This window comes from Orcinus orca, chromosome 8, assembly GCF_937001465.1.
Source record: "Orcinus orca chromosome 8, mOrcOrc1.1, whole genome shotgun sequence".
Lineage (NCBI taxonomy): Eukaryota > Metazoa > Chordata > Mammalia > Artiodactyla > Delphinidae > Orcinus > Orcinus orca.
In genome coordinates this window covers 48,788,617-48,809,189 of record NC_064566.1, presented here as the reverse complement: position 1 = coordinate 48,809,189, position 20,573 = coordinate 48,788,617, and the positions used below count along the sequence as shown (strand labels likewise).

General features: G+C 36.7%; 1 protein-coding gene across 1 annotated transcript; it reads right to left on the bottom strand.

The window, feature by feature from the left end:
- Positions 1–16,565: 16,565 nt before the first annotated feature.
- On the bottom strand, positions 16,566–17,947 carry LOC101274054 (hemoglobin subunit beta). The gene is made up of 3 exons (XM_004279264.3): positions 17,788–17,947; positions 17,436–17,658; positions 16,566–16,821 (listed from the first exon to the last, which is right to left on the bottom strand). Exons 1-3 carry the CDS (start codon positions 17,877–17,879, stop codon positions 16,693–16,695), a joined length of 444 nt encoding a protein of 147 aa, XP_004279312.1. The 5' UTR covers positions 17,880–17,947; the 3' UTR covers positions 16,566–16,692.
- Between the last annotated feature and the right edge of the window lie 2,626 nt (positions 17,948–20,573).

Sequence of the window (20,573 nt, the reverse complement as noted above, 5' to 3'; positions counted from 1 at the left end):
GTTTTTGTTTTGTTTTATTTCAACTGGACTGTTTGGAAACCCCTTTCTATCATCAAATCTTTTTCACCTTTGATTTGACCTCATAAAACCTTCGACTTAAAAATGAGAGACTTTTCTTTACCTTGTGAATTCCAGATGTACATATCAATTCAACTTTCTTCTAGACCTGGATGCTGCTAGCATGGTTGCCTTGTTGTTAAGGTCCATTAAAAATGAGGCTCCAAAATTCCCTACTGTTCAATACCGCCATCTCAGCCTGAGAGCTTTGGCATTTAGGAAGACATGTTAAATGAGTCAACTCACACTTGGTAAATTCTCATCTGGCATACATTTTTGTTAAAAGTCAAAATAGGGAACTTCCGTTGAGATTTTTTTTTCATTTCTCTGCTAAATTTAAAGACTCTATATTTACATACTAAATTATTATATTTTACTGTGATCTATTTCTTAGCTTTCAATTTTTTCCACTGACTTGCACGTTAATAATATTATTTTAATATGCATTAAGAATGGAGAAAATTAAGGCATTTTCAGATAAACCAAAACTAACAAAAATATTTCCAACAAATAAAAATAATATTAAGCATGTTCAGGAAAAAGGAAAATGATTTTAAGGGGAAGGTTAGAAATAAAAATGTATGTTAAGCAAATACATAAATAATTACAAATATTTCTTCACTGTTTAAAGTAATAATAATAGAAAATTTAGGGGATAAAACTACAAAATATTTAAAACATACAACAAAAAGGATAGATTGGAAAGGGGAAAAATGGAGATAAATTGTTCTAAGTCCATTGCATTATCTTGGAAAAGAGTAAAATAACAAATGGATGTTTGTGTCTGGGAAATTAAGGATGTAATTGTAATCATTGAGATGTACTTATTTTTGTTTCATTTGTGTAATATATTTTATAAAAATTGTCAAAACACTCCAAAATGGCACAAAACAAAATCTATATAAAGGGAAACACATGCTATCTTAATGGATAGTACAACTCAAGATTTCTATTCTCCCCAAATGTGTCTCTAAATCCAAGGTAATCTCATTCAGATCACAAGCTAATTGATCAAAGAAACTGTCATTCAGAATACAGATTCAGATAGCCTCATCCACCAGAGGGCAGACAGCAGAAGCAAGAAGACCTACAATCCTGCAGCCTATGGAACAAAAACCACATTCACAGAAAGATAGACAAGATGAAAAGGCAGAGGGCTATGTACCAGATGAAGGAACAAGATAAAACCCCAGAAAAACAACTAAAGGAAGTGGAGATAGGCAACTTTCCAGAAAAAGAATTCAGAATAATGATAGTGAAGATGATCCAGGACCTCAGAAAAAGAATGGAGGCAAAGATTGAGAAGATGCAAGAAATGTTTAACAAAGAACTAGAAGAATTAAAGAACAAACAGAGATGAACAATACAATAACTGAAATGAAAACTGCACTAGAAGGAATCAATAGCAGAATAACTGAGGCAGAAGAACGGATAAGTGACCTGGAAGACAGAATGGTGGAATTCATTGCTGCAGAACAAAATAAAGAAAAAAGAATGAAAACAAATGAAGACAGCCAAGAGACCTCTGGGACAAAATTAAATGCAAAAACATTTACATTATAGGGGTCCCAGAAGGAGAAGAGAGAGAGAAAGGACCCAAGAAAATATTTGAAGAGATTATAGTCAAAAACTTCCCTACTATGGGAAAGGAAATAGCCACCCAAGTCCAGGATGTGCAGTGAGTCCCATACAGGATAAACCCAAAGAGAAACACACCGAGACACATAGTAATCAAATTGGCAAAAATTAAAGACAAAGAAAAATTATTGAAAACAACAAGGGAAAAATGACAAATAACATACAAGGGAACTCCCATAAGGTTAACAGCTGATTTGTGAGCAGAAACTCTACAAGCCAGAAGGGAGTGGCATGATATACTTAAAGTGATGAAAGGGAAGAACTTACAACCAAGATTACTATACCTGGCAAGGATCTCATTTGGATTCAATGGAGAAATCAAAAACTTTACAGACAAGCAAAAGCTAAGAGAATTCAGTACCACCAAACCAGCTCTACAACAAATGCTAAAGGAACTTCTCGAAGTGGGAAACAGAAGAGAAGAAAATGACCTACAAAAACAAACCCAAAATAATTAAGAAAATGATCATAGGAACATACATATCGATAATTACCTTAAACATGAATGGATTAAATGCTCCAACCAAAAGACACAGACTGGCTGAATGGATACAAAAACAAGACCCCTATATATGCTGTCTACAAGAGACCCACTTCAGACCAAGGGATACATACAGACTGAAAATGAGGGGATAGAGAAAGATATTCCATGCAAATGGAAATCAAAAGAACGCTGGAATAGCAATACTCATATCAGATAAAACAGGTTTTAAAATAAAGACTATTACAAGAGACAAGGAAGGAAACTACATAATGATCAAGGGATCAATCCAAGAGGAAGATGTAACAATTATAAATATATAGGCACCCAATATAGGAGCACCTCAATACATAAGGCAACTGCTAACAGCTGTAAAAGAGGAAATCGACAGTAACACAAATATAGTGGGGAATTTTAACACCGCACTTACACCAATGGATAGATCATCCAAAATAAAAATCAGTAAGTAAACAGAATCTTTAAATGACACAATAGACCAGATAGATTTAATTGATATTTATAGGACATTCCATCCAAAAACAGCAGATTACACTTTCTTCTCAAGTGCGCACAGAACATTCTCCAGGATAGATCACATCTTGGGTCACAAATCAAGCCTCAGTAAATTTAAGAAAATTGAAATCATATCAAGCATCTTTTCTGACTACAACGCTATGAGATTAGAAATGAATTACAGGGGAAAAAACGTAAAAAACACAAACATATGGAGGCTAAACAATACGTTATTAAATAAGCAAGAGGTCACTGAAGAAATCAAAGAGGAAATAAAAAATACCTAGAGACAAATGACAATGAAAACACGACGATCCAAAACCTATGGTATGCGGCAAAAGCAGTTCTAAGAGGGAAGTTTACAGCTATACAAGCCTACCTCAAGAAACAAGAAACATCTCAAATCAACAATCTAACCTTACAGCTAAAGGAACTAGAGAAAGAAGAACAAACAAAACCCAAAGATAGCAGAAGGAAAGAATTCATAAAGATCAGAGCAGAAATAAATGAAATAGAAACAAAGAAAACAACAGCAAAGATCAATAAAACTAAAAACTGGCTTTTTGAGAAGATAAACAAAATTGATAAACCATTAGCCAGACTTATCAAGAAAAAGAGGGAGAGGACTCAAATCAATAAAATTAGAAATGAAATAGTGGAAGTTACAACAGACACTGCAGAAATACGGTGCATCCTAAGAGACTATTGCAAGCAACTCTATGTCAATAAAATCGATAACCTGGAAGAAATGGTCAAATTCTTAGAAAAGTATGCCCTGCCAAGACTTAACCAGGAAGAAACAGAAAATCTGAACAGACCAATCACAAGTAATGAAATTAAAACTGTGATTAAAAATCTCCCAACAAACAAAAGTCCACTACCAGATTGCTTCACAGGTGAATTCTATCAAACATTTAGAGAAGAGCTAACACCCATCCGTCTCAAACTCTTCCAAAAAATTGCAGGGGAAGGAACACTCCCAAACTCATTCTGTGAGGCCACCATCACCCTGATACCCAAACCGGACAAAGATACTACAAAAAAAAAAGAAAAATACAGACCAATATCACTGATATATATAAAAGCAAAAATCCTCAACAAAATACTAAAAACAGCATCCAACAACACATTAAAAGGATCATACACCATGATCAAGTGGGATTTATCCCAGAGATGCAAGGATTCTTCAATATATGCAAATCAATCAATGTGATACACCATATTAACAAATTGAAGAATAAAAACCATATGATCATCTCAATAGATGCAGAAAAAGCTATTGACAAAATTCAACACCCATTTATGATAAAAAAAACTCTCCAGAAAGTGGGCATAGAGGGAACCTACCTCAACACAATAAACGCCATATGTGACAAACCCGCAGCAAACATCATTCTCAATGGTGAAAAACTGAAAGCACTTCCTCTAAGATCAGGAACAAGATAAGGTTGTCCATTCACACCACTATTATTCAACGTATTTTTGGAAGTCCTAGCCATGGCAATCAGAGAAGAAAAAGGAATAAAAGGAATCCAAATTGGAAAAGAAGAAATAAAACTGTCACTGTTTGCAGGTGACATGATACTATACATAGAGAATCCTAAAGATGCCACCAGAAAACTACTAGAGCTAATCAATGAATTTGGTAAAGTTGCAGGATACAAAACTAATGCACAGAAATCTCTTGCATTCCTGTACACTAATGATGAAAAATCTGAAAGAGAAATTAAGGAAACACTCCCATTTACCATTGCAACAAAAAGAATAAAATACTTAGGAATAAACCTACCTAGGGAGACAAAAGACCTGTCTGCAGAAAACTATAAGACACTGATGAAAGAAATTAAACATGATACCAACAGATGGAGAGATATGCCATGTTCTTGGATTGGAAGAATCAATATTGTGAGAATGACTATACTACCCAAAGCTATCTACAGATTGAATGCAATCCTTATCAAATTACCATGGCATTTTTTATGGAAGAAAAAATCTTAAAATTTCTATGCAGACACAAAAGACCCCGAATAGCCAAAGCAGTATTGAGGGAAAAAAACGGAGCTGGAGGAATCAGACACCCTGACTTCAGATTATACTACAAAGCTACAGTCATCAAGACAATATGGTATTGGCACAGAAACAGAAATATAGGTCAATGGAACAAGATAGAAAGCCCAGAGATAAACCCACACACCCATGGTCAACTAATCTATTACAAAGGAGGCAAGGATATACCATGGAGAAAAGACAGTCTCTTCAATAAGTGGTGCTGGGTATACTGGACAGCTACATGTAAAAACATGAAATTAGAACACTCCCTGCCACCATACACAAAAATAAACTCAAAATGGATTAGAGACCTAAATGTAAGACCGGACACTATAAAACTCTTAGAGGAAAACATAGGAAGAACAGTCTTTGACATAAATCACAGTAAGATCTTTTTTGATCCACCTCCTAGAGTAATGGAAATAAAAACAAAAATAAACAAATGGGACCTAATGAAACTTCAAAGCTTTTGCACAGCAAAGGAAACCATAAACAAGACAAAAAGACAACCCTCAGAATGGGATAAAATATTTACAAATGAATCAACTGACAAAGGATTAATCTCCAAAATATATAAACAGCTCATGCAGGTCAATGTTAAAGAAACAAACAACCCAATCCCAAAATGGGCAGAAGACCTAAATTGACATTTCTCCAAAGAAGACATACAGATGGCCAAGAAGCACATGAAAAGCTGCTCAGTATCACTAATCATTAGAGAAACGCAAATCAAAATTCCAATGAGGTACCACCTCACACTAGTTAGAATGGGCATCATCAGAGAATCTACAAACAGCAAATGCTGGAGAGGGTGTGGAGAAAAGGGAACCCTCTTGCACTTTTGGTGGGAGTGTAAATTGATACAGCCACTATGGAGAACAGTATGGAGGTTCCTTAAAAAACTAAAAATAGAATTATCATATGATCCAGCAATCCCACTACTGGGCATATACCCAGAGAATACCATAATTCAAAAAGACACATGCACCCCAATATTCATTGCAGCACTATTTACAGTAGCCAGGCCATGGAATCAACCTAAATGCCCATCAACAGACGAATGGATAAAGAAGATGTGGTACATATATACAATGGAATATTATTCAGCCATAAAAAGGAATGAAATTGGGTCATTTGTTGAGACGTGGATGGATCTAGAGACTGTCATACAGAGTGAAGTAAGTCAGAAAGAGAAAAACAAATATATATTAACGCATATATGTTGAACCTAGAAAAATGGTACAGATGAACTGGTTTGCAGGGCAGAAATTGGGACACAGATGTAGAGAACAAATGTATGGACACCAAAGGGGGAAAGCTGCGGGGGGGAGGGAGGTCGTGGTGGTGTGATGAATTGGGCGATTGGGATTGACATGTATACACTGATGTGTATGAAATCGATGACTAATAAGGACATGCTGTATATACAAAAAAAAAGAACCAAAACATCTAAAACAATTTTGAAAAGGAAGAAGAAGATGTGGTAGTGACATGTGTGGAGACTTAATTTATGCAATAATAAGACTTTTAAAATAAAACTTGTGTAATGTTGGCATGGGAGTGGGCAAGTACTGTATGTCAATGTAACAGTTCAGAGTGCTCAAGAAATGACCCACATATAATGAGAACTTGGTGTTATTATAAATTGGCAGTATATTGATTAATCAATATATTGTGCTAGATAATTTTGTATGAAAAAAGTCAACTTAATTCTATTTCTAGGTCTTTTCTTGGAGTTTCAGACTCATACTCAAACAATGTATCCCAAACTGAATTGATTGTAACTTGTCAAACTATTCCTTTTGTATTCTGTGTATCACTAGCAAAGAAATTTGAGAGCCAGTATTTATTCTTCTGCCTCCTAAATTTATCTCGCACAACCAAGAAATAAAATATTTTGTAGAGTTTAAAATAAAAAAATACAGATTCATTCTAAATGTATGTGAATGAGTAATTTAGAAAGAACACATTAGATATTTAGACACACTCTAGAACGTATTTAAAAATAAAGATTTTAAAAATATGATACTAATGGAAGAGTCAACAAACAGAATAATGGAACATATGGAGAGTTCAGAAATAGATCCATGTACCTCTGGGGCCCTGAGCAGTGACAAAGGTGACATCACAAAGCAAAAGAATAAATTGATTAGTAAATGATATTTGGGAAAACCATTCACTACTTGAAGAAAACTGAAGCGATATTCCTGTCACCCTCTATATGCAAATCAGAATTTCAAGTAGAGTATAAACCTAAAAGTTAAAGTAAATTGACAACAAAATATTAAGGAAAAAATATTTGTATTTAAATATTAGGGGAAGAAATTTTAACCCTGATATCCAGGTACAAAGAATGAAAGGAAAATTAATCACTTCAGGTCAATGAATGACACCACAGACAGAATTAATATAGAGATGACAATCTAGAAAAGCATTTTTAACATTTAAAACCAACTAAAAGAATTCTTAAATTTTATCCAAAAATAAGACAATAATAAAAAGTTGAACAAATTCTATGAATAGAATTTCACAAAGACTGAATTGACAAGAGAATTAATGATCCTTAAATAAAGTAGTAATTAGGTAAATTCTAATTTTAGAAAGATGTGATATCACTTTTCACTCCTAATAATATCACATTAGAAGGTTGAATAAAATCAAATGTTGGACAGGAAATTCTAATAGGAATATAAACAGTATACACAATTTTTGAAAGCAGTTTGCTAATGTTAACAAATTAGCAGACTTTATTTTATATAAAGCAACACCACCCATGTTTATATTACACAGGCTATTTGGTTTCGTATAAAAGAGCACATTGGAAGATATTGATTTTATTGGTGTTCGTGTTGGTGGAAATGGAGACCATCTCACTGTTCATTATAAGGGAAAGGCTAAATAAAGCATAATAAATGGATATTATTTTTGCAGCTGTAAGAACCAATCAACTGTATTTTCTTTTTTCTTTTTCTTTTCTAAACATCTTTATTGGAGTATAATTGCTTTACAATGGTGTGTTAGTTTCTGCTTTATAACAAAGTGAATCAGTTATACATATACATATATCCCCATATCTCTTCCCTCTTGCATCTCCCTCCCTCCCAGCCTCCCTATCCCACCCATCTAGGTGGTCACAAAGCACCGAGCTGATCTCCCTGTGCTATGCAGCTGCTTCTCACTAGCTATCTGTTTTACATTTGGTAGTGCATATATGTACATGCCATTCTCTAACTTTGTCCCAGTTTATCCTTCCCTCTCCCCGAGTCCTCAAGTCCATTCTCTAGTAGGTCTGCGTCTTTATTCCAGTCCTGCCCCTAGGTTCTTCATGACCACTTTTTGTTTTTTTTTTTAGATTCCATATATATGTGTTAGCATACAGTATTTGTTTTTCTCTTTCTGACTTACTTCACTCTGTATGACAGACTCTAGGTCCATCCACCTCAGTACAAATAACTCAATTTCGTTTCTTTTTATGGTTGAGTAATATTCCATGAGATATATGTGCCACCTCTTCTTTATCCATTCATCTGTCGATGGACACTTAGGTTGCTTCCATGTCCTGGCTATTGTAAATAGAGCTGCAATGAACATTTTGGTATATGACTCTTTTTGAATTATGGTTTTCTCAGGGTATATGCCCAGTAGTGGGATTGCTGGGTCATATGGTAGTTCTATTTTTAGTTTTTTAAGGAACCTCCATACTGTTCTCCATAGTGGCTATATCAATTTACATTCCCACCAACAGTGCAAGAGTGTTCCCTTTTCTCCACACCCTCTCCAGCATTTATTGTTTGTAGATTTTTTGATGATGGCCATTCTGACTGGTGTGAGGTGATATCTCATTGTAGTTTTGATTTGCATTTCTCTATTGATTAATGATGTTGATCGTTCTTTCCTGTGTTTGTTGGCAATCTCTATATCTTCTTTGGAGAAACGTCTATTTAGGTCTTCTTCCCATTTTGGGATTGGGTTGTTTGTTTTTTTGATATTGAGCTGCATGAGCTGCTTATAAATTTTGGAGATTAATCCTTTGCCAGTTGCTTCATTTGCAAATATTTTATCCCATTCTGAGGGTTGTCTTTTCATCTTGTTTATGATTTCTTTTGCTGTGCAAAAGCTTTTAAGTTTCATTAGGTCCCATTTGTTTATTTTTGGTTTTATTTCCATTTCTCTAGGAGGTGGATCAAAAAAGATCTTGCTGTGATTTGTGTAATAGAGTGTTCTTCCTATGTTTTCCTCTAAGAGTTTTATGGTGTCCGGCCTTACATTTAGGTCTTTAATCCATTTTGAGTTTGTTTTTGTGTATGGTGTTAGGGAGTGTTCTAATTTCATTCTTTTACATGTACCTGTCCAGTTTTCCCAGCACCACTTATTGAGGAGGCTTTCTTTTCTCTATTGTATATTCTTGCCTCCTTTGTCAAAGATAAGGTGATCATATGTTTGTGAATTTATCTCTGGGCTTTCTATCCTGTTCCATTTATCTATATTTCTGTTTTTGTGCCAGTAGCATACTCTCTTGATGACTGTCGCTTTGTAGTATAGTCTGAAGTCAGGGAGACTGATTCCTCCAGCTCTGTTTTTCTTTCTCAAGATTGCTTTGGCTATTCGGGATCTTTTGTGTTTCCATACAAATTGTGAACAATTTTTTTCTAGTTCTGTGAAAAATGCCAGCGGTAGTTTGATAGGGATTGCACTGAATATGTAGATTGTTTTGGGTAGTAGAGTCATTTTCAGAATGTTGATTCCTCCAATCCAAGAACATGGTATATCTCTCCATCTGTTTGTATCATCTTTAATTTCTTTCATCAGTGTCTTATAGTTTTCTGCAGACAGGTTTTTTCTCCTTAGGTAGATTTATTCCTAGGTATTTTATCCTTTTTGTTGCAATGGTAAATGGGAGTGTTTCTTTAATTTCACTTTCAGATTTTTTATTATTAGTATATAGGAATGCAAGAGATTTCTGTGCATTAATTTTGTGTCCTGCTACTTTACCAAATTCATTGATTAGTTCTAGTAGTTTTCTGGTAGCATCTTTAGGATTTTCTATGTATAGTATCATGTCATCTGCTAACAGTGACAGATTTACTTTTTTTCCAATTTGGATTCTTTTTATTTCTTTTTCTTCTGTGATTGCTGTGGCTAAAACTTCCAAAACAATTCAACTGAATTTTCATGTAATATACTGAGTGAGAGAAACAAGCAAAAATGATATTTTATAGGAAAATTCAATTTGTATAAATTACATAAAATCATTGTGCATTTTACAAGGATACATAAACAGTTTCTAATTACATTAGAAGTGATAACAATGTAAGGTTGAAGGATATATTGAAAAAATAAAAGTAAACCTTTTACAGAGTGGTTGAAAATCTGCTATAAAGTAAGACTCTGCTTGAATTTCACAATTATCATCATTATGCTCGTCACTGAAACAGAAACAGAACAGTGGAAGTAATGTATACAATCTTTCTCTTGGATATGGGAGTACAGAATACATACTCTTTTTGTTTGCCCAGAATCTGAACAAGTTGAAAAATATATCAAATTTATACAGAGGAGAAATTGTTAATCCAAACAATGATAAAGTCTGCCCTACTTCTTTTACTAATTTCTTAATCCTCTAAGCACTGCTTTATCATTTGCTAGTCCTAATTGCATTTTTCTCACATATTGCCCTATGTACTCTAAGTGACACAAGCATTTAGTGTAGGCCAGTGGCGGGGTGGGGGGGTGTCAGTTATCAATTGTCTCTTAATTCTTAATCCACTCTTAATTGCCCATATTGTGATGATGGATGTAGACTCTGAAAGAAGCTCTCCTTTTCAAGTTGGCACGATGTTAAGTTTTGTTAGTAGAGTGTTCTGGAGAGGCACTGGAGGAGGAAGGGGATTCTCTTCCTAGTTCTGCTGTGATTCTCTAGTCAGGATGCTGCAACCATCTCTGTCTGTACAGCTCCAGGCTTCAGCAAGGTGCTCAGCTTCTCCAGGGCCAGCTTCCAGCAACACACATGGCTTTGCAGCGGTGGACTGCTAAGGCAGGATCTCCGGTAAATGGCTCCCTCTGACACCCCAGGAGTAATTCTGTAATCCAGTGTTGCTTTTCTGGAATTTTCTCATGAATCATTTCTCCTGTTATACCCCCAGGCAGTTTCATAGGAACATCTGAGGTGCAGTTCCTCCTCCTGGGTGGCTGCCCCTGGCACCCCAGGGAACAGATTTTCAATAAATGCTGCTGACATGGCACTTCCCAATGGATGGATGCCTATGTACCTCACTTCAGGTAGCTTTGCAGCCTGAAATTTTTTTCAACCATGCATTGAGCCTTGGGCATGTTCTGTCTCAAGAGATCTGGGGAAAAGACCTCTCTCATATTGTTTCTTACTTGAATGTTCTATCTCAGCACTAGGAACAGTGCCTGCTTCCTATATCTTCTATTCTTAGCGATTTAGAGTCCTCTTTACTCCTCAGTAATCAGTCTTCCAGTTCTCCAATCTCTTGTTATAATTAACAATGTGATTTCTTTCTCCCAGCTGGACCCCGACTTGTACATTCAGCTGTGGCTATTCAGGAATGAACAAATCACACATATCACTGAATGTAAGAGGTTGGGGAGTGGGGCATGGCTTGTACCAGATAAGAAATAATATTTCTAGTCTTCCCTGGTGGTGCAGTGGTTAAGAATCCGCCTGCCAGTGCATGGGACACAGGCTCGAGCCCTGGTCCGGGAGGATCCCACGTGCCGTGGAGCAACTAAGCCCGTGAGTCACAACTACTGAGCCTGCACTCTAGAGCCCACAAGCCACAACTACTGAAGCCCGCACACCTAGAGCCCGTGCTTCACAACAAGAGAAGCCACTGCAGTGAGAAGCCTGTGCACCACAATGAAGAGTAGCCCCCGCTTGCTGCAACTAGAAAAAGCCCGTACACAGCAACGAAGACCCAACGCAGCCAAAAATAAATAAATAAATAAACAAATTTAAAAAATAACAATATTTTTGGTTATGTTTTTTCTCTTTAATGAGACAATTCTTTCAGGTATCATCATCGGTATCAATGATGCCACTTCTACCCATATTATTCATAATAATTATAACAAAAATGCTATTTAGTTTACATTTGCTGAGCTGTGTGTCAGGCAATGCGAAGTGCCAGATGTTGCAATGAACTTTTTTGTGCACTTTATCTCATTTAATCCTTAAAATCACACCATAAGAATGATATCATTTTGGGTATTTTACAGGTAAGAAAAATGAAGTTCAGCAAAGTTAGCTAATTTTTCACAAAGTCAGAGCTAATAAGTAGTAGAGTTTTTTTTCGATCCAGGCTGTCTGATTTCAAAATTATGTTCTGAACTGTTATACTATCTTACTTTACATGTCAATTAGCAGTGCAAGCATCTCATGAATAATGAGACTGTATCCTCTTGTTTGTGAGTTTTTAATTTTAAGTATATCCCCCACAGTGTTCACCAAAATTCATATACTCTTCTATTCAAATTCATATTCATAGCTTATTCTATTCTATTCCATTCCAGGCAGTTTTGCTTCAATTCTCTTTCCTATTTACTTGAAATTCTCAGAATACACAAACACATTATTCATCGATGATTTGGCATATGTTATCCTCCCTTTCTTTTCTGGTTTTTTTCCTCTTCTCTTTTGGACAAGTATCTACTTATCTTTATCACCCATTTCATACCAAGAGCTTCACTCTCTGATCTCATAAAGCCTTGTACACACTCATCTATAGTCACTTGTTAGATGCATTACCTTCAGAATCTTCCCAACTAGATTCAGAATTGGGATGCAGCAGGGGACAAGGATTACTTGAAATTCATATATTATTTCCAGAATCAAGCATCCACATAAGTGACTATTGAATAATAAAATTAAATTGGCATGTGTTGCTGCTGGTAACACTATGTTAATAACTACAAAGGCAGAGAAACCATCAGAGACAGGATAAGGAAGAGAGCAGACCACCAATCACTTCCTGGATGTAGATGTTAAACCATCTTGAGGAGAATGGAATTCCATTTGGTGTAAGACCATGAAAGAATTACAAGACAGCAGTGAATATCAAGCCACAAAAGCCCCTTTTTACATTGTCTTCAGTCCTATATTTATCACAGTATTACAATACAAGGGAAGAGGTAGCAAATCTACCTCCCCCTGGTTTCTGTCCTTCATGCAGATCTTTATAAGATGACAGAGGAAACTAGGATAAGAGCGGTCAAAGGAGGAGGAGCAATAAGGACAGTAAAATACATAAGGAAAATCTTAGGAGAACAGTGGTGTCTTTAGGCAGAAGAACTTAGTGGAATTATGGCTGTTAGTTTCTGGACAATTAAAGAGAGAGAAGACATTTACAAGGAAGGCTAAATAAAATAATTGATTTAAATAAAACATAGCAATGATCTAACTCCCAAATCAAACTGCAACTTGAATTCTTTAAGGGAAAGTAAGAATAAGCAGCAGAGTCTGTTTTCCACTTATATTAGCTGTTTACAACAACTCCTGTCATGGAGTCCAACATACAGATATATTTTCCCAAGGTCTCAACTAGCCCCTTATTTGTTTATGAATTAAATGCCTGCCCTCCCGTGTGAGAAACATCTGAGTGAGAGATGTGAAATAATTTAAATACACCAGTGCAATGAAGATAAATGTTTTTATTAGGCAGAGACCAGATGCTCAAAACTCTTCTTTATTTTTCTGTGTCCAGATTTTGGGCTCTGAGGACAAAAAGGTCTTTCCTGAAAATCAGGAAAGGGAGCTTAGTGGTAATTGTGGGCCAGGGCATTAGCCACACCAGGCGCCACCTTCTGATAGGCAGCCTGCAACTCCGGGGTGAATTCATTTTTAAGGTTCTCAGCCAGCACAACCACCAGCACGTTGCCCAGGAGCTGTGTGGAAGAGTCGAGAAACAAGGGCGTGGTTATAGAGGGACCCAGCTTGGACTCAGCATATTTCAGTCTCATCACAAACTGTGCCCCTATAATATAATATAATTATGACATTCATCCAGAGATGTGCGGTTTTATCATCTGTTTGAAAAATTACTTTTCAGTTAGAACTCTTTTGTACATGCTCTAGTGTTCAATTTTAATTCTCCAAGTAGACCATTTCAGCAAACTAATCTATATTTTTCTGGATAAAGCAGTTATTATTTACTCTTCTCTCCCAGATACACAATATCTTAGTTACCACAATTTGGGCATTCTTCCAAAAATAATAAACTAAAATAAAATATAACAAAATCAATTAAAACTAAATTAAATGAATACAATTAAATAAAACAAAAATGCTCCGTGAAGAGCAGAACTCATAGAAACAGAGGTCATACACACAGAATAGTTTAAGAATAGTATGGTTTAACTCATTTAAAAAGAAACAAAGTCATATTTCTGTCTATAAAACAATAAATTCAGTATAACCATAACTTTGATAAAGGAATTATATTCTAATTATTACAGAACAGTTAATGTCTCAGTTAGTAACTTCCTTATCAATACTTCCTCTATTGGGCTCAGATTTTCATTCAGAATTAGCTTTGTTTACCTCACAAGTGGGCTATGGTACTGACATATCAAGAGCAAAGGGACAGTCTCTCCCAAGTTAAATCTGGAACTGTACATCTTTAGAGGCAGAATCTTGGCTTCAGTCTGGAAACTGTTTACAAATATGTAAGGCATTAAATCCTAAAGCCAAACCTTCAGGGCCCTTCTCTGAGGCTCAAGAGATGGATAATCTAGAATGTTATGCTGAATTCCCTTGACATTAAATTAGTTTATTTTAAAATGATTATGGAACGCACAGTATTAGTTACTTCCCTTTCTCTCTCATCACCTTCCTTCTCCCCTCCCCTCCCCTCCCCTCCCTTTCCCTCTCTCTCTGACTCTCTGGCTCTGGCTCTCTGTCCTTGCCTCCTTTTGCTTTCCATCTCTCTTTCTTCCACACACATACCCCATCTTCATGAACACATACTGAACATAGTCTATAAAGCAACATGGTAGCAGAAAATAGAAATAACCGTTGGGTAACTTATCACATAAAACTGAAATTAAATATTAAGGGATTAATTTTACTCCTAGACTTTTATGGAAGCTCCACTTTAACAAGGAATGAAAGCATATAACAAGCTGCCAGAGTCTCCTTCCATCTTTTGACCTCCTCACTCCCGATGGGGAGACACCAACACCTAGTATATAGTAATTGTTTGAGCTGGATCCAAGTCTTATCCCAGTGATGTTCTCTTGAATTCTCCAGTATTGGAGATTTTCAGGCCCAACTTCTTGTCTAGATTCATTGGCCAGTTTCAGAGGTGAAGGAACAAAAGAGAGTGTAGTAAGTCTTTATATAGTTTTTATTTTTTATGACCATTTAGAGGGAAGAATGGTACTTTCTTTCCTCATTTCCAGATCGTGAAACCCACAGCCTCTCTTACCCTCTTTCTAATCCTTGGAAAATCTCTTTGTCTCCTAAGGTCTGATTCTTATGATGACTTTTCTGTGCTCAGGAGTGTGAAAGGAAACTTCCTAAAATTCTCCTGAGGCTCCTCTGCTTCTGGGATGTAACCAGGTGGTTCTTAAACATACAGTTGAGATATAGAGCGTTCTCAGTGCCTACTGTGTGCAATGACCTGAGAAGAAACAAATAAACACTTAAAAATCTTCTGCCTTCAGTTAATTCACAATATAGTGGTGAAACAGTAAACTGTAATGCATTGTCTATAACCTGGTGGTAAAACAGAATTATTATAAAAACACCTTTTATAGATGGAAGCAACATGTTCTGTTTCAGGTAGTCAGGTAAGTCTAAAATTAATCAACAGGAACATGATATAGATTTAAAGAAATGCATATAAGTTAGAAGGTTCTCTAAATCCTTCTAATGTTACATTTGACAAAATTAATGCTCAAAGATACTTTATTACCTATGATGACACAGCAAATGTCTGATGAGTGGTTTACTTTCCTATATGCTTCCTCAGTGGTTTACTTTCTTTGTGCATTAACACAAAGAAACCCTATGCAATGGTCTATTGTTTGGATTGTCCTCTACTCCCAGGAGTTCTAAGACAAGAAATAATTATTCATTCATTGATTACTTCATTTAATAAGTATACATTTACTGTCTATGGAGGACCTACTGTAAAAGGCACAGTAGTCACGTAGGATAGTACAAAATACACAGAAATGCTTATACAGCATGGAGGGTGAGTGTGCTTGATAGGAAGAAAAGTGAAAAGTGGGTGAAGGTGGGTGGGGGGTATGGAAAAATTTCCTTAGGCAATACTGGAAAGTTCATTGAGACCAGGGTCAAAAGATATGTGAGCAGGTGGAATGTGAGCAGGGAGGGTAGGGTTAATTTTGAGGTCTTTTGGGGCTAATGAGAGAGGGAGGTTATGCCTTAGAACAGGAACGTCTGATGTAGTATAGCATTGCTGCCTACAGCATGCAAGCAAGAGAAGTAGGACAAAAGGAGACATAACAAGACTTTGAGCAATCATTATGTCTCTGATTAAGCACATTATTTTTTGAGTAATTACTGAAAATGGATCAGAGCATTAACCTGAAGTTTCTCTCTTAGGTTTGAGGTCTACCATAGAGCCCCTGTAATGCCGGTATCCACTCTATATTTCAAGCCTTCTTGACAGTTTTTACGCTCTAAGATAGAAGTTTCATCCATTACTGACTGTGTATGGCCCCCTTCCTTTTCTCATTTCCCTTGACCTCTTTGTATAAGACACAAAGACACCCTATCTGCAGACCTTCAGGGACCTTCCCATATCCTTAGGGAAAGAAATGAGTAAAAGGAATCAGGAAATTGTGCTGAAAGTTCTTTATTAGGCAGAAGCCATACCCTTGAGGGTAGACATTATTTCCCCAAGTTCAGAAAATAGAATCTAGGGAAATATGGTCTTCCGATGGTCACCAAGAAATAGGCCAGGATCTCAATGGTACTTGTGGGCCAAGGCAGTAGCCACACCGGCCACCACCTTCTGATAGGCAGACTGAAGCTCCGGGGTGAATTCCTTGCCAAAGTGGCGAGCCAGCACAACCACCAGCACGTTGCCTAGGAGCTGTGTGGGAGAGATAAAAAGCAAGAGCATGGTTAGTAGAGGGACCCAGCTTAGAGTATTTAAGTCTCATCCCAAACTGTGTCCCTAGGGTATAAGCAGAAAGGTAGCTGAAGTGTAGGTGTTACTACTGATGTGAACCCATCCATATCAGCCTGAATTTATATTTAGAAAGGTTTCTCTCTTTCTGCCTTAATCCAGAACGTGTTTTCATTTTTATTCTTTAGGACCATTTCAAGAAGCAATACAACATTTTATCCTCCTTCCTTCAAAAGGAAGAGATAAGAGGAAAATATTAGATAACATTTTTTAAGTGGATAAAAAAAGAGAGTCTTTTTTAAAAATTAGACACTCAAAATAAAGTGTGATTAAAAAAGGAGAAGCCATTGCAAGAGAACAAACGAGGAGAACAAGAATGAATAAGAGGAGGTGATGGTTGTGAGCAAACAGGGTAAAATAAACTAAAATAAACAAAATGGTCCCAAGGAGTCCATAGTGCCATAACCAGAATACCTCTCTTCCATTCTAAACTGCATCCTGCCATTGAGCCCTCTCCCCATGACACGAGCTTGACCACAAAAAGAAGAAGGAGAACATTGATGGTCCCATAGACTCACCCTGAAGTTCTCAGGATCCACGTGCAGCTTGTCACAGTGCAGCTCACTCAGCGCAGCAAACGTACCCTTGAGGTCATCGAGATGCTTCAGGCCCTCACCAAAGGAGGCTAGCACCTTCTTGCCATGTTTCTTCACGTTAGGGTTTTTCATAACAGCATCAGCAGTGGACAGGTCCCCAAAGGACTCAAAGAACCTCTGAGTCCAGGGGTAGACAACCAGCAGCCTAAGGGGTGAAAACAGCAAAAGGACAGAGGGAGTCAGCACCTGTCAGAATCTCAGGGGCTTTTTCTGTCCCCACGTGCCCAACTGCCATTCACTCTCCTTAAGCCTGCCTTGTAAGCTGGATACCTACCTGCCCAGGGCCTCACCACCAACTTCCTCCACGTTCACCTTGCCCCATAGGGCAGTGACGGCAGACTTCTCCTCACCAGTCAGATGCACCATGGTGTCTGTTCGTGTAGTTGCTAGTGAACACGGTTGTGTCAGAAGCAAGTGTAAGCAGACGCTGGCCTCGCTCTTCCTTTTATGCCCAGCCCTGCCTCCTGCCCTCCCTGCTTCTGTGACCAGATTGGCCCAGCCTGGGGTGTGGTTCCACAGGGTGAGGCTTGAATGATGACAGCCATACGTCTCCTTGGCATTCCTGGCACTGACTCTAGGCCTTCAGCCCTCTCTGTGGGTATCTCCAGGTCCCACTCATTCCAGCAATACAAATTGCTCCTAAAATCATCATCCTTGGCAAGTTTACTTGTACAATTTTTAGAATCACAATGTAGTAATCTCTTAGAGACTGCCTCCTCTATTTTCTTAGTACACAAATGAAGAATCTGAGGTCCAGAATGTGGAAGGGATTTGCCCACTGTGATTCAACTGAAGACTCTATGGATGGATCATATCCTGTGCCTTCAGAATATGCAAAATTATTACAAGGACAGCATGGCTAAAACCTCTGCCCTAGTTCTAAGTATGTATCTCTTTTCTTCTCTTGATTGGGATTAAATCCTTCTGGTAAGAAAACAAATATTCATTCATTCATTCATCTACTCATTCATTTTTTTCTTAATTTATGACCAAATAAATAATGATAGAAATATGAATCAAGAGGTCCTGTGAGATAGTTCGTCTATTAGAGTTTGGGATGAAACAGAGATCTCTCAGTATAGTAAGAAACACAAATAAGTAAAAAATTGATCACAACTCCAAGGTTTTAGTAACCCTGAGGGAAGCAATGTTTTCAAAGACTAAACAGAGGCATATAACTTGTTTCTTCCTGGACTGACCTGGGAAAGGATCTGGGAGAACAGAGAAGCTTCTCCATGATTTAAAAGGAGGGGTAAAAATGTGGAAAGGCATTCTAACCTTGGCTCAGATTATTTCTTTTCCTCCCCTAGGCCACTAAGAATGCTGTGTTTATAACAATTTCTCTTATTTAAATTCATCACCCATCATTCTATTTTTCTATATATTTTTGTTTGTTTGCTCCTTCTTTTACTAAAATTCATTCCTCTATATGTACGACTTTTCCAATATGCCTTCTCCCTCTTTTTTCTCCATGTAATAAATCCTGTTAACTTCTTAGGCAGGAAAAACTTCTCTATAAGTATAGAGTTCTGCTTCTTACTATTAAAAAAGTCAATGAAAAAAGCAAAAGGAGCAAGCATGTCTGAGCTCAGCAGAAGATCTCAAGTGCCCCTATTAGTTATTTTCCCTACTTTTCCTCATCTCTACCTTCTGCATCTTGCCCGCTTCCTGAATTCTAATTTCCTTTCAGTAAGGAAAGGGCCATACAATTTTTACTCACCATGTTTCTCCTACCTTAGAATCTCCTGATTCGGGCAGCTTGATGTCTAGAATCACCTTTCTCTCTCCTTTGTCATCATTGGCAACACATGTTTAACAAAAATCTCTCATCCTTTCAGCTCGAAGGCTCTGAAACTCCAACTAAAATAATTTTTAGGTGAACTAGAAGAAAAGGACGTCTCTATTTCTTATTGTTCCAAAGAAATACATACAATTCCCACTTTCATGTCTCCATTTTCCAAAATATTGTCTCCATCATTGCTAGATAAATAAAGATTCCTCAACCCTTTGACCTGTCCCAAGCCCCATCCAGCGCTTTGAACAAATTCACTCTGATTATTCTCAGACATGTAAGAAAATCTTGGTTCTTGCTTTGCTATCAGGAGGTTAGGGCAGGATTATATGCCCAAAAAAGATTATCAGGGTAAAAAAGATAGAATTTAAACATTTTCCATTTATATTCATTCTTTTCTAAAACCTTGAAGCAAAGAGGATCTTACTATTGTGCTATCCTTGGGAAAAAAATTTTACATGTTGACTTCTGGGGAAAGACGTCTTTCAAATGTTTGAAATGTTAAAAACAAAAACAACCAAAAAAACCAACCCCACATTTGGTTTGACCTTTAGGTTTTGAGTTTCATTTTATTCAATTGAAACCTCTGTTAACTTTATCATTGTTTTACATTTGTACTCTTTTCAAGACCCTATTTCAGACTCCTGATATCAGAGGTCAGGCATATGTACATGAAAGGACCACTTCTGGGGAAGTTTGGACGTATCTTTTCAGGAAACCTGTGTCATGGAAAACTCATGGAACTTACTAAATAATAGTGTAGAATAGGTCTATATTTTCCTGTAAAGAGCCAAATTATCAAGGCTACAATTTTGCCGTCTTGACTGACAGAAATAGCACCTACTTAAAGAATTCCCCTACCATTTCCTGTTTTCAGAGGTGGTTTCCCTAAATTCTTTTGATTTTAATTTTAATTTAATTCATTTTAATTGAAGTATAGTTGATCTACACTATAATATTAGTTTCAGGTGAACAGCATAGTGATTTATTTAGTACTTTTATAGATTATACTCCATTAAAAGCTATTACAAGATAATGGCTATAACTCCAGTGCTATACAATACATCCTTGTTGCTCATCTATTTTATACATGGTAGTTTGTACCTCTTAATTCCCTACCCCATCCTGACCCTCCCCTCTCATCTCTTCCCACTGCTAACCAATAGTTTGCTCTCTATATCTGTGAGTCTCTTTTTCTTTATTTATATTAATTTGTTTTGTTTTTCAGATTCCACATAAAAGTGACAACATACAGTATTTGTCTCTCT

Bases quoted from the DNA above. Each gene is read 5' to 3' on its own strand.
- LOC101274054 (XM_004279264.3), bottom strand. From the start codon at position 17,879: ATGGTGCATCTGACTGGTGAGGAGAAGTCTGCCGTCACTGCCCTATGG. The intron at 17,659-17,787 runs GTAGGTATCCAG...TTCACCCCTTAG, and splicing joins GGTGGTGAGGCCCTGGGCAG to GCTGCTGGTTGTCTACCCCT. The intron at 16,822-17,435 runs GTGAGTCTATGG...TCTCCCACACAG, and splicing joins TGGATCCTGAGAACTTCAGG to CTCCTAGGCAACGTGCTGGT.